This window comes from Monodon monoceros, unplaced genomic scaffold (genome assembly GCF_005190385.1).
Source record: "Monodon monoceros isolate NGI ecotype Baffin Bay Population unplaced genomic scaffold, NGI_Narwhal_1 Super_Scaffold_1, whole genome shotgun sequence".
Classification (NCBI taxonomy): domain Eukaryota; kingdom Metazoa; phylum Chordata; class Mammalia; order Artiodactyla; family Monodontidae; genus Monodon; species Monodon monoceros.
In genome coordinates this window covers 64,850,040-64,864,555 of record NW_021703765.1, presented here as the reverse complement: position 1 = coordinate 64,864,555, position 14,516 = coordinate 64,850,040, and the positions used below count along the sequence as shown (strand labels likewise).

At 46.1% G+C, this 14,516-nt stretch overlaps 1 protein-coding gene across 4 annotated transcripts in view; it reads left to right on the top strand.

Moving 5' to 3' along the window:
- The first annotated feature begins 8,925 nt into the window (after nt 1–8,925).
- Nucleotides 8,926–14,516, top strand: part of NF2 (neurofibromin 2) — a 78,168-nt gene continuing 72,577 nt past the window's right edge. For all 4 annotated transcript variants that reach the window (XM_029226306.1, XM_029226295.1, XM_029226324.1 and 1 more), the window contains exon 1: nt 8,926–9,485. In XM_029226306.1, the coding sequence (XP_029082139.1) occupies nt 9,372–9,485 (114 nt within the window). In that variant the 5' untranslated portion in view covers nt 8,926–9,371. The remainder of the gene's footprint in view (nt 9,486–14,516) is intronic.

Here is a 14,516-nt window from a genome sequence, read left to right as displayed (position 1 = left end):
ACACAGGCAGAACCATCAAAATAAGTGCAAAAGTATTTGCAACAGATACTGCAACAGATAACAGTATCGCCGGTACCTTGTAGCTAAGGCAGAGGGCCATGAGCCTGGGGCCTGCTCTCTGTGTTAACAAAGAAGACACAGCTGGGCCCAGTTGCTCCTTGGGTTTATCAGAGGGACAAAAAGAGTGAGCTCCTCATTCTGGAAGTCAGCATGATTGGAGGGTTCCCAGACACAGCCACTCAGGAAAAGCCCTGATGGGTAGATGGAGGTGTAGCAAGTAACGTGTCACTGGTGTCATGCTGTGGAGGAACCAGGTGTGGCAGGCGTGTAGAGGTGGGTGTGACCATCTTGATCGGGCCTCACAGGTGGCCTGATTTTAGACCTAAGCTTTAAAGGCTAAGCAGGGAGCGTCAGCCAGAAGGGAGCAGGGCAAGGAGAGCCTCAGGCAGAGGAGGCAATATGTGCACAGTACGCGAAAGGGCCCCCAGGAAGGAATAGGTTTGGATTGTTCAGCACCATCGAATGTCATCAGAGGGTGGAGATGATGTGAAGGCATCTCTCTCAGTACAAGGAATACTTTCCTAACAATGGAGTGGGCAGCCTTGGTGACCTGTCACTGGATTGTGCCAACAGAGGCTGCACAGCAACTTATTGGCCATGTGGTGGAGGGCGTTTGGCAATCGAGCCACAGGAAGCCAGGACCCCTGGCTTCCAAGCCAGGACAGGGAAGGGCTGGCCCTCCTGGTCTAGGGTGAGAGTCCTCACCAAATTCTTGGTGTTTCTGGCCACCTCTGCTGGAGAAAACAAGGGAGGGCTGACCTGCAGCCTCCTCACACTGGTCTAGGCATTTCTAAGATGGTCTTCCCATCTCCCCCTATTCGAGTGGGATAGGAGGCTCAAACTAGGTCCTCCGGGAGCATGGTCTCACCCCTGACCAGGAGAGATGGGAGATGAGTCTCCATACCCAGGCCATGTGAACCAGTGCGGCTGGCTCACTGGAAATTCAGCTTCGAGATCTCCACCCCCACCCCAGCTAGGGTGATCAGCTCATTCCAGTTTACCCCAGACTTTCCCAGTTTGGGCACTAGATGTCCCCTATCCCAGGAAACCCCTCTATCCTGGGCAAACTGGGATGTATGGTTATCCTAATTGTGGCCCTTTCCCTCTCCCCGGGACACACATCCACTCCACCCCAGAATCTTCCTTGCTTAACTAACCCCATTTACCCTGCTTGAAGTGGCAGGGCAGGGGGGCTGTCTTTATGGCACTCAGTGACATGCAATGCTCGTTAACTGAGCACCTGGTATGAATAGGTCCCTGCCCCATGGACCGTGCATTCTGGGCAGTAACCAGATGGATGTTGGATGACAATTCTGCAAATAAGGAGTTATATAATTAGACCATTTCCAATTACTGCAGAATAAATTACCCCCAAATTTAGCAGCTTGAAACAATAAACATTTATGATCTCACACGGTTCCAAATCGGTCAGGAATTCAGGAATGAGTGATTAGCTGGGCTGTTTCTGGCTCAGGGTCTCCCACAATTTTGCAGTCAAGATATTGTCTTGGGCTGTGGTCATCTGAAGGCCTGACGGAGGCTGTGGGATCTGCTTCCAAGGTGGGCCGCTCACTCACCTGGCAAGTCAGTACTGGTTGTTGGCCAGGTGCCTCAGTTCGTTGCCACGTGTGCTTCTCCAGATGCTGCTTGGGTGTCTTCACCCCACGGCAGGTGGCTTCCCCGAGCGCGAGTGATCCAAGAGAGAGTAAGGTGGAACCTTCAAGGACTTTTTTTTTTTTTAAATTCGGCCAGGCCATGCAGCATGTGGGATCTTAGTTCCACTGAACAGGGATCAAACCCGTGCCCCCTGCAGTGGAAGCGTGGAGTCGTAACCACTGGACCGCCAGGGAAGTCCCCCAAGGACTTTTATGAATTGGCCTTGGAAATCACACTCTGTCATTTCTGAATATCCCATTGGTTACACCTATCAGCCCTGCTCAGTGTGGGAGGGGACATTACAAGGGTGTGAATATCTACACACAAGACTCCTGGAGGCTGGCTACCACAATTATGTTCTGCACTAGGCCCAACTTAATTATTGGGATTGGACTCAGCACTTCAAGCCATCTTCTACGAGCAGGCCTCCCCAGCATCATTGTCTTCCGTTCTAGGATCTCCCCTTCCTCTCTGAGGTCCCTTCCTGCTCACTACTGAGTCTGTGACATCTCTTTCTCCTGAACCTGTTCATCCTCCCCTCTCTGCAGGGAGCTGACCCATTTCTTCTTCTCCCTCCCTTGTTTCCCAAAGATGCCCTCATGGAATCTACCTTCATAACTCATTGCCAAGACCTACTGCCCAATCTGTGAAGTGAAATGAGAGAAGCAGGGACAAAGACAGATGGGCAGAGCCAGGCGAAGAGGAGCAGGCAGGTTCATAAGTGTAAAATATGGACAAACCTGCCATCATCTATTCCCTGGGACAAATAGATCATCACCGAATGGGCTGCAGAAGAGCAAAGAGACAAATTACCCAGCTGTGGCAGTGTCACCCGCTCCTTATTGATGGGCTCTTACGCTCGGGCCCAACTGCTCTCTGAGAATTGCATCCTCCAGTTCCTATGAGACCCCGAACAGGAGTGACAGGAAAGACAAGAAAGCTTTTATGTCTCGGCTGGGGCATGAGCCACACTGCCAAGTTCCAGCTTTTCTGTAGTATGCATCATATAGTATATGAATTTTGTGACTTTGACACAGTGCCACATAAAAACATGATCAAAGTGCCACCCCATGTGTAAAATGGAAATCATACAAATGCCAGAGAAAGAGAACATTTTAACCGGTTAAATACTGAACAATTTCAAAGCTGTTGGGTTGGAACAAATTATAAATTGTGTTTACGCTGATGCCACAAGGCGGCGCCACTACAGCCGGAAAACGACCACATTCTGTGTCACTATGGAGCAAATCACAGCATGCTTTGGACTCCAGCAACTGCCTCTTTGTGACTACTGAGCTGTTATTTTGCCACTCACTGTCATTATAAACAACTTTAAAAAGCTATAACAACGTCATTCAACAACATCGTTCACGAAATAGAGAGGTCAATGCTGAAAACCACGCCCCCAAATCAGTACTTTGGAGCGGCTATTGGACGTGATAGAACACCGTGAAGAAGATTGAACCACCTCCGTGACAGGCGGTGCAGAAAAGTTGGGAGAGTGCCAGCGGATAGAGATAACGCAGCGAAGACACGAAGCAGCATCAAAAGCAAAAATATGGTAAGATGGTTATAGATTTACGAGCTGTGCGAGCGTGTTTCATCGCCTCCTTCACATTCATTCCTATGGGGAAACATGGGTCTTGGTATGCAACGTTTTGAATCATGTGAAGTTTACAGAAGGCATCCTTCCTGAAAAAAATGGGACTTCCCTGGACCTACCCAGATATCCTGGTAGAAATATGGCTCCTGGAGCCCACTGCTCGAAGGGGAATGTTGTAAGTTGAATTGTGTCCTGTGAAATAATAGAAAATCTTTATGTGGTCTCTGACCTGAGCTCCTAAAACTCTTGTAATTTCCTAAGTGATAAAAGCACCAGGAGCCCTGTGTATTCAAATTATTTGGTCTTTGGTCCTGGTTCCTAACACAGAGCTCCTAAATCCCTTGGAATTTCCGGGGTGATGGGAGCATCTTTTGCTCTAATGAGGCAATGTTTGATGGGCTCCTGGAACGGGGGCTGGTTACTAGAAAGATTAAACCATCGTTAGAAGCCTGGAGCTTTTAGCACCAGCCCCCACCCTCCTGGAAGGGAAGAAAGGCTAGAGGTTGAGTTGATGATGGATCATGCCTACATGAGGAAGCCTCCATAAAAATCCCAAAAGTATGGGGTTCAGAGAGTTTCCAGGTTGGTGAACACATGCATGTGCTTGGAAGGTGGTGCACCCCAATTCCACGGGAACAGAAGTTCCTGCTCCCTGGACCACTGCAAACCTCATCCTATGTGTCTCTTCATCTGGCTGTTCATCTGTACCCTTTATTAAATAAAAAACCGGTTAACATAAGTGTTTCCTTGAGTTCTACAAGCCATTCTAGCAAATTATCAAACCTAAGGAGGAGGTCACAGGATCCCTGATGTATAACCAGTCCTCTAGAAGTTTAGATTACAACCTGGAATTTTGATTGGCGTCTGAAGCCAGGGGCGAGGGTGGGGGGCAGTCTCGTGGGACTGAGCCCGTAACCTGTGGGGTCTGTACTAACTCTAGTTAGTGTCAGAATTGGATTAAATTATACGACATGCAGCTGGTGTCCCAGAGAATTGCTTAGTGTGGAAAACCCATGCATTTGGTGTCAGAAGTATTGTGGGTATGAGAGTAAAGGAGAAACACAGGAGTGTTTTTCTCATATATGTCCCCTAAAAATGATATTGAAGTCCTAAGCCCAGCACCTCAGATTGTGACATTATTTGGAAATAGGGTCTTTACAGAGGTAATCAAGTTATAATGAAGTCATTAGGGTGGGCTCTAGCCCAGCCTGACTGGTGTCCTTATAAAAAGGGGAAACAGACACGTAGATAGCCATGCACAGAGGGAAGAGGATGTGAAGAGACACAGGGAGAACACCATGGGAAAACTGGAGCGATGCAGCCACAAGCCAGAGAACATCTGGAGATTCCAGAAGCTACAAGAGTCAAGGAAAAGATCCTCCCCTACAGGTTACAGAAGGAGCAGGGCCCTGCTGACACCTTGATCTCAGACTTTTAGCCTCCAGAGCTGTGAGACAATACATTTCTGTTGTTCTGGGCCACCCAGTTTGTGTGATTTTGCTACAGCAGCCTTGGAAACTAATACAGAATGTCAGCTTGAGACTCAAAATTATCTACCACAGTAAGGAGCACAGAAATAGCAGAAAATTGGGCTTCCCTGGTGGTGCAGTGGTTGAGAATCTGCCTGCTGATGCAGGGGACACGGGTTCGAGCCCTGGTCTGGGAGGATCCCACATGCCGCGGAGCAACTAGGCCCGTGAGCCACAACTACTGAGCCTGCGCGTCTGGAGCCTGTGTTCCGCAACAAGAGAGGCCGCGATAGTGAGAGGCCCGCGCACCGCGATGAAGTGGGCCCCGCTTGCCACAACTAGAGAAAGCCCTTGTACAGAAATGAAGACCCAACACAGCCAAAATAAATAAATTAATTAATAAACTCCTACCCCCAACATCTTCAAAAAAAGAAAAGAAAGAAAAAGAAATAGCAGAAAATTTCGAATTAGTCATGAGCATGAATTTTAGGCCAGAAAACGGTCATTTTTCAGTGCCTGCTGTAGACAAGGCCCCTTGCAACCTGCAGCATGCTGTCCTTGAAAGGCCATGGGCCCAGGTTAGAGACCTGGGTTTGGGATCCAGGCTGTATCTCTATTAGGCTGTGTGGTCTTTGGCCAGTAACTTAGCTTTGGGTGTCTCTGTTTTCTTAACTGTCAAATGGGTATAATAATCTACTTAATCATGAGAATTAAATGCAAATGCATGCATATGAAAATGAGCACCAGTTAAAGTTCTATCTATATGTGCTCTTAGGCTTTGGTATTTGCAATCCCATTTCCTATTCTCCCCATTTTAAGTGATGATGAAATGGAGGTCCAGAAATGGTTTAAAAAAAACAAAAACTTTTTTAGGTTACACAGCACCTTAGAGTGCTCAATAAATATTAATTCCTATTTAAGAGTGACTCTTAAACATGTCATATCATGTATTATTATGCCCATTTTTACAGATGAGGTAACTGAGGCTCAGAGAAGCTAAGTTATGCCCAAGGTCACAGAAAAGTAGAAATTCCTACTCAGATCTGCCTGCTTCCAACACTGCAGGTGACAGTCTGGGCAAATTCAATAATCTTCAGTCCTGGGCCTGAAGGGAAGAGGGTGAGCACCAGTGATTTCCTAAGGCCTTGTAGGTTCTTTTTTTAAAAAAAGTATTTATTTATTTATTTATGGCTGCGTCGAGTCTTAGTTGTGGCATGCGGGCTCCAGAGCGCATGGGCTCTCTAGTTGCAGCACCTGGGCTTAGTTGTTCTGCGGCATGTGGGATCTTAGTTCCCCGACCAGGGATTGAACCCATGTTCCCTGCTTCGGAAGGTGGATTCTTAACCACTGGACCACCAGGGAAGTCCCAGGCCTTGTATGTTCTTACTCACTGCTATTCAGGTAGGAGCTGTTATCTGCAACTACTTTCATCCAGGCTCAGTACTTCAGAATAGCGCCTTGGAGCATCCTAGCTATGGCCTCAGGGGAATTCCCTTGCAGTCCAGTGGTTAGGACTCCTTCACTGCCGAGGCCTGGGTTCAATTCCTGATCGGGAACTAAGATCCAGCAAGCTGCTGGTGTGGCCTTAAAAATAAATAAATAAATAAATAAATAAGGCTATGGCCTCAGAAGTCTTAGGTACCAGGTCGCACATCCTTCATCTTCCCATAGAGGGGAGAAGGGCACACCCTGGTTGTGACAACCAAAAAAAAAAAAAATCTCCAGACATTGCCAAATGCCCCCCTGGAGGGAAAGGATGTCACTTGGAGAAACTCTCATCTTCTGGAAGAATGAAGAAACAAAATATATCAGGTGAGATCTGGATTAAAACAGTCCTATATGCAAATTGCAACTCTACCAATTATGATTTTGGGTAAATTACTTCATTTCAGCCTTACCCAGCTTCCCCATGTATAAACAAGGAATATATACCTACCAAATAGGGTTTTGATAAAGATCAGAAGAAGCATGCCAGGCACTTTGCAGAGTATATGGTAAGCACTTAATATATGGCAGCTATTAACATTGTTCCCATAGTTGAGACTGTAAGTATTTCCTCATGTCCTTCACTTATTCATGCAACAAATATTCAGTAACTGGTGTCTGTGTGCCAGGTCTTTCTTAGTAAGCCCTACCTGAATTTTTCTTTCTCAAAACCTTATCTGGTATGTACTATTACCATCTCTATTTATTCTGTGTGAACAGCACTTTTAATGCCAGCATAATATTCCATCATGTCTATTTTGATTCCTGGCCCTGGCCTCCTTTTTGAGGTCCAGACCCATACATCTACCTGGATGTCCCCCAGGAATGTTAACGGCATGTTTGGCCAATTAGCCCAGTGCCTAGCACCTAGCAAGCCCTCCATAAAAATGAGCTATTACTGGCCATCAGTGTCATTTTTAGCCCCTGCTGATCCACCTCCTCTTGCTACTCCTCAGTGGGTTCTCAGAGTCACTTCTTTTCTGTCAGCAGTCTTGGCCCTGGGTTAAAGCCCTGATTTGTTGTCCCTGTGGGGAGCCCATAGGAGAATCCAGCCTGGTTTTCCCACCTGCAGGGAAGAACTGAAGCAATGAAAATAGACACTCCCACGCTAATCAGAGTGCCCTAAACAGCCAGTTTGGTGGGGAGAATTTGCTAGCAGTAGGCAAGACATAAAGTTCCCCCACAGCAGCCTGGCAGCCTTGCTGAGTGTGCCAGCAAATGATTCCTGGGGCCTGGCTGGTGCTTCACGGGCACCACCAGGGCCCATGGAAAAGAGCTAATTTATGCTATTAGTATAGTTACATAAACAGTGTCTGCTGAGTGTTCCAAAACTGTATTTCATGGTCTTGGGGCCAGAACAGGGAGGAGCAATTTAGAAGCCACCACCAGGGAAGCAGAGCAGAGTAGAGGTAATACCAACAGCCTCTGGGTGAGATAGGCCTGGGTTTGAGTTCCAGCTTTGCCCCTCACTAGTTGGGTGATAGCCAGCAAGTAGCTCTGTCATGCTGAGCTTCTATTTCTTCACCTGTAGGGTTGGGGTGATGCTAATGATAGTTATTCGTGGAATGCTTCTTGATCAACCATTCAGGTATTCAACCATTGAGAGTTACTCAAAAATAGGATTTTTTTTTTTTTAATACACAAAGTTATTCTTCTCCACCTCACACACACACACACACACACGCACACATGCACACACACACATCCATATTAACCCTTGATGACATTAAAAAAATAAACAGTACACGTATATGATCTGAAATAAATTGGAAATCACACCGTATACAATGAAAAATGCTTTTTTTTTGGTCCGGGCAGTGGGTTGCGGGATCTTAATTCCCCGACCAGGTATTGAACCCGGGCCCTCCGCCGTAAAAGTGCGGAGTCCTAACCACTGGACCGCCAGGGAATTCCCCCAAAATACTTTCATTAAAAAAAAAATATACAAAAAGAGCAATTTCATAGGATTCAACCTAATATGACCAGCCGCCGTTCTAAAGCTTTATAGTCCTCAACAAGCCCATGACGTAGGAACAATTATTACCCTCTCCCTCGGTAATAATAAGAATTTCTCCTAAAGAGAAGAAGGACTTGGAGGGAAAGTGCCGGCTACCTAAATGGCCTCCACAAGTGATTTGAAAGTTTGAGAAACAGAGGTCAGTACATGTAATTAATTAACTGCTAAACAGGACTATCCGCCTGATGTCCGAAACACGATCCCCTGGGGGGCCACACGCGGCGCACACTTGGTCCGAAGGGCAATCCCTCGCGGTACCAGGGGTGACCCGTCTCTCTCGCCCCGGAACGAGCCTCTACGTGTTTTCCCGGGAAAGGCAAGCCGGGCTCCGCCACCTCAACCAGCCTTGCTAGAGTAGGCTTATCCCTGCGAACAAAAGCATTCGGAGAGACTGCCGCCTCAGCCACTCAACGCCGAGCCCAGGCCGGCGCCTCCAATTAGATCCGAACTTCCAATTGGTGAAGTTTTGTTGAAGAAGGTGGGACAGAGCGGGAAAGTTCCCCCTCCCTCGGGGTTCTCAGCCAACCGCGGCGTCGGGGCGGCAGCCGCCGAGTTCGGTTGCACCGCGTGTAGTGATCTCGGGGGCCCGAGGGCGGGGCGGGGCGGGGAGCTGGCCGGGGTCTGCGGGGAGGGGACGCTTCCCGCGGGCACGCGGAGTGAAGACGGTGACAGCCACGCGCGCACGTGCGTGCCCGGCTTGCAGCGCGGCCCCGACACCTCCCTCGGCGGCTGAGAAGCGCGCGGGGTCTGGGCCTCCGGCGTCCAGGGGCCCCGTCCCCGGGCGTCACCAGCGTCCCCGGCCCGAGTCCCGGAGAGCCGGGCCGTGCCCGCCCCGTCGGTCCCCGATCGCGATCCCTTCCCGTGGCCGTCAGGGTTCGCCCGCCAACTCCCGTTTCGGTTCCCGGGGCAGGGTCCTCGCGGTCCATGCTGGCCGCTGGGGGCCCGCGCCGCTCAGCCAGCTCCCGGGCCGGCCGGCCGGCCACCATGGTGGCCCTGAGGCCTGTGAGGCTCCTTCAGGGAGGCTAAAAGGTCCAGAGCGCAGGCCTCGGGGCGCGAGGGTCCCGAACCTGAGCCCCGCGCCATGGCCGGGGCCATCGCTTCCCGAATGAGCTTCAGCTCGCTCAAGAGGAAGCAGCCCAAGACGTTCACAGTGCGGATCGTCACCATGGACGCGGAGATGGAGTTCAATTGCGAGGTAACTGGCTGCAACGGGCTGCGGCGAAGGGGAGCGCGGCGGGATCCGGCCGGGTGCTGGTCCGGCACCGACGCGGACGCCCTTGCCGCGGTGACAGTGGAAGTGGAAGCTTCGGGATTCTGTTTATATCAGCTCTGGGCAAAGATAGAGTCAACCAGAACTGGAAGGGGCCATCTAGGCCCAAATCCTCATGTTAAAGATAATCGCTGCTTTTTTTCAATGGGGTTTTTGGGTTTGGAAGCACTTCCTGAAGGTTTTCATTCATTGTTACTGCAAGAGTCTGAAAGCATTCGTGGTAGCGAATTCTAGTTTTCAGTGTCACGCTTAAGCTCCAGCTCTATAGAGTTTAAACTTTATTAGATAATATTATGTACCCCAGATATTATAAGTTGCCTCTCGTTTTATTGGAAAGTCTATAGTGCTTGTTTCCCTTTTTCACAGCTTAAATTTTCTGGGAAAAAAACAAAACAAAACTTTGAGGAAAGAGACGGTGTCTTAAACTTTCCATACAGTTTCTATCATGATGGTAACAGTTATCATTTATTGAATACTTCCTAAATGCCAGATATTCATACACTTAATTCTCAAAACAACTCAGTGAGGTAGATACCCCAAACCATATATCTAGTAAATGGCGAAGGGGGGTTTTGATTCAAGACCTTAGCCAATACAGTACTGCCTCTCAAGTAGTTTAAGTCCTTGCTACTCAAAGTGTGGCCTGTGGACCAGCAGCATTGGCAGCAGTAACCTAAGTCAGGGGTTGGCAAACTTTTTCTGTAAAGGCCCACATAGTAAATATGTTCAGCTTTGCCGGCTTTAGGGTCTCACATGCAACTATTCAACTCAGCTCTACCATGGTAGCACAAAAGCAACCTTAGACAGGATCAACTTCCAGCATGACAGGGTGAGGAACTCCACTGACCTGGTTCCCTGTAAACTGGTAAAACATTAAAAAAAAAAACCAATTTAAACCCTCTGGAAATTGTCCTAAGGGCAAACATCAAGTGAAGAAACAGCTACTCAAGAAAATCTATGAAAATTCAGTAAGAAAGGCAAGAGTTTGTGGTATTTGTTTTTGTTTTGGCCGAGAGGCATAAGGGATCTTAGTTCCCTGACCGGGGATCGAACCCACGCCCCCTACAGTTTAAGCATGGAGTCTTAACCACTGGACTGCCAGGGAAGTCGCGAGAGTTTGTGGTATTTGAAGGAAGACCACTACTACCGTCCCTGCTCCCAGCTCTCAACAACGGCTGCAACCCAGTACACTAGGCTCCCTCTCCCCCTAGCTCCCAGTCAGACAGCTTTCTTCCCAGGAGGAGCATGACTTTAGGGCTTCTCCTGCCCAAGGCTACTTGCTGCTGAGGCTAAATCCTGGTTGAGTGAAGCTGAAAGATGGGGCTTCCTTCCTTCACCCAGCTCCTACTTATGGAATGGAAGCTGTACTCTGGGCATGGCCCACCGAGAGTACTGGGGTCCCATTTGCTCTATCCCCATCCTCGGTTTGTGAGATGGTGGTACCAGCCAGGAGAGGCAAACTGAGAAGACCTCAGGCTAGTGTGTCTCCCCCTCCCCACTTCTATCAAGAGCTCAGAGATTTTGCCTGGAGGGAGAAGCAGGCTCATAATCTCTTCCCAGAAAGTAGTGACTTCATTTGCAGTAGAGTGTGGAGAAATTTATGCCTAAGGGTGCTTTCAAGAACTGTGGAGGTTTTAGTGAAAGGCAATTGGGAGGAGATTTGTGGATTTAATAAAGATACAGCCTAGACTGTAAGCCAGCTAGTTTGCAGGAGAGAATAAGACAGCTGAGAAGAGCCCTCCTGGGGTCAGGACAAATATCAAACACTAATCTCAAAAGAGCCACCTTTTGATTGGATTACTTTATAGAACAAGTTATGCCCCAGGGCATTATTGAAAATAATAGAATAATATACCACAATTAGTGGAGTTTAACAGTTGGGTGTGACCAGGGAAAGAGAGGGAGAGTCCTACTAAGATCACTGTCATCTTGGGTGACTTTGGGCAAATCCAAAGATATGTCTTCCTGAGGAGCAACATCATAGGCCTTAACACTGTGACAGGGGAAATAGAGTTCACTAAAACAGTCCAGCCAGTCACTAAACAAATAAACAAGCAAATAACAGTAACCAGCCCGGTTGGGTTGGGGGGAACCACTCCCTAGAGTTGCTGTAAATATGTTCACAGAACTAAAAGAAAGCATGATTAAGAAGGAAGGTATAATGACATTTTTGCATCAACTAGATAGTGTCAGTAAAGCGATATGAATTATAAAAACAACCAAATTAAAATCCACGGGTTCGAGCCCTGGTCTGGGAAGATCCCACATTGCTGTGGAGCAACTAAGCCCGTGTGCCACAACTCCTGAAGCCCGGGTGCCTAGAGCCCGTGCTCTGCAACAAGAGGAGCCACTGCAATGAGAAGCCTGCACACCACAACAAAGAGTAGCCCCCGCTCACCACAACCAGAGAAAGCCCGTGCACAGCAACAAAGACCCAGCGCAGCCAAAATAATAAAATAAATTAAATTAATTAATTAAAAAAAATTCTGGAATTAGAAAATACAATGACTGAAATAAAAAATTCACTAGAGGGGCTCAAGGTAGATTCCAACAGGCAGAAGAAATAATTAGTATACTTGAAGATAGATTGATAGAGATTATGTAAGGTGAAGAGTAGAGAGAAAAAGAATGAAGAAAAATGTACAGAGCCTCAGAGAAATGTGAGGATCATTCAGTGCACCAACATGTGTAATGGGACTACCAGAGGAGAGGAGAGAGAAAAAATATTCCAAAAAAATTGGCTGAAACTTCCTAAATTAATTGAAAAACAATAACCTGTATATTCAGGAAGCTCAATGAACTCCAGGGAGGATAAACACAAAGAGATTCACAGACACATCATAGTAAAAATGCTGAAAGTCAGACAGGGAGAAAATCTGGAAAGCAACAAGAGAAAAATGATTTGACACTTATAAGGGAACCCCAATAAGATTAACAGCTAACTTCTCAGCAGAAGCTGTGGAGGCCAGAGGCAGTGGGATAACATTCAAAGTGCTCAAAGAAAAAACTTGTCAGCTAGGAAACCTATCTCCAACATAGCTGGATATAAATGAAAAGGACATTTCAAAAACAAAGTTAAATAAAGAATTTCCCAGATAAACAAAAGCAGAGACTTTGTTGTTTAAAGACCCATCTTACAAGAAATATTAAAGGAAGCTTTTTAGGCCTAAAGCAGGTGACCCCAGATAGTAATTCAAATCCACGTGAAAAAAATCAAAGAGCACCAGTAAATGTAATAACATAATTATAAAAGACAGTATAAATGTATATTTTCCTCCTTTTAACTGATTTTAAATGCAATTATATAAAATAATTTGTATATAATATAAAATAATATTTGTATATACTATATTGTTGGGCCTATAACATGGAAATGTAATATATGTTTAATAGGTGTGCCAATTACAGTACAAAGGAGGTGGGTGAAAACCAAGCTGTAATAGGCTAAGGAAATGATTACAGATGGTAAAGTAATAACTACAACAATGTATTGCTGGGTTTGTAACTTTAATAGATATAGTATACAATAATTATAATACTATAAAAAAGGGGGAAGGGAACAGAACTATGTAGAATAACATTTCTATATAATCGCTGCAGTTAAGCTAGTATAAATCTGAAGCTGATTCTTTTTTTTTAATATATATATATATTTTAAAAATTTGTTTAATTATTTACTTTTTGGCTGCATTTGATTTTCATTGCTGTGCGTGGGCTTTCTCTACTTGCAGTGAGCTGGGGCTACTCTTTGTTAAGGTGCGCGGGCTTCTCATTGCAGTGGCTTCTGTTGTTGTGGAGCACGGGATCTAGGCATGCAGGCTTCAGTAGTTGCGGCACGTGGGCTCAGTAGTTGTGGCTTGCGGGCTCTAGAGCGCAGGCTCAGTAGTTGTGGTGCATGGGCTTAGTTGCTCCACGGCATGTGGGATCTTCCGGGACCAGGGCTTGAACCCGTGTCCCCTGCATTGGCAGGCGGATTCTTAACCACTGCGCCACCAGGGAAGTCCAATATATATATTTTTTGATGTGAACCATTTTTAAAGTTTTTATTGAGTTTGTTACAATTTTGCTTCTGTTTTTTGGCCCCAAGGCGTGTGGGATCTTAGCTCCCCAACCAGGGGTTGAACCTGCATGGGAAGGCGAAGTCTTAACCACTGGACCGCCAGGGAAGTCCCTCTGAAGCTGATTCTGATAAGTCAGGATTATGTGGTTAAACCCTAGAATAACCACTTAAAAAAAAATCTTTAAAAATACAGTGGAAAAATAAATAAATAAATAGTGGACAAATTATTAAAGAAATTTAAATGCTTCATTAGAAACTATTCACTTAATGCAAATCAAGTAGTAAAGGAGGAATAGAGAATTAAAAAAGACAAGAAAAACATAGAAAACAAAAAATAAAATGGAAGTTGTATCCCAAATAATTAGATAAATGAAGTGGACAAATTCCTAAAATGAAACCAGCTACCAAAAGTGACTCAAGAAGAAAGATAATCTGAATAGACCTATAACAACTGAAAGAGTAAATTAGCAATAAAAATACTACTCACAGTAAAAAACCCATGTGCTACCCACTAGTGGCCCAGGTGGCTTCACCACTGAATTCTACCAAACATTTCAAGATCAATAAATACCAATTCTTCACAAACGTTTCCAAAAAACTAGAAGAGGAGGGACCACATCCCAGCTCATTTTATGAGACCATCATTATCCTGATACTGAAACAAGACAAAGATAACACAATAAAACTAGAGATCAATATCTCTTATGAGTATGGAAGCCACAATCCTTAACAAAAATATTAGGAATCCAGCAACATATTAAAAAAACTATACTCCATAACCAAGTGAGATTTATCCCAGAAATGCAAGGTTGGTTTAACATCCAAAAATCAATTAATGTAATATATAATATCAATAGAACAAAAAGCAGAAATTACAGGATTATCTCAATAGATGC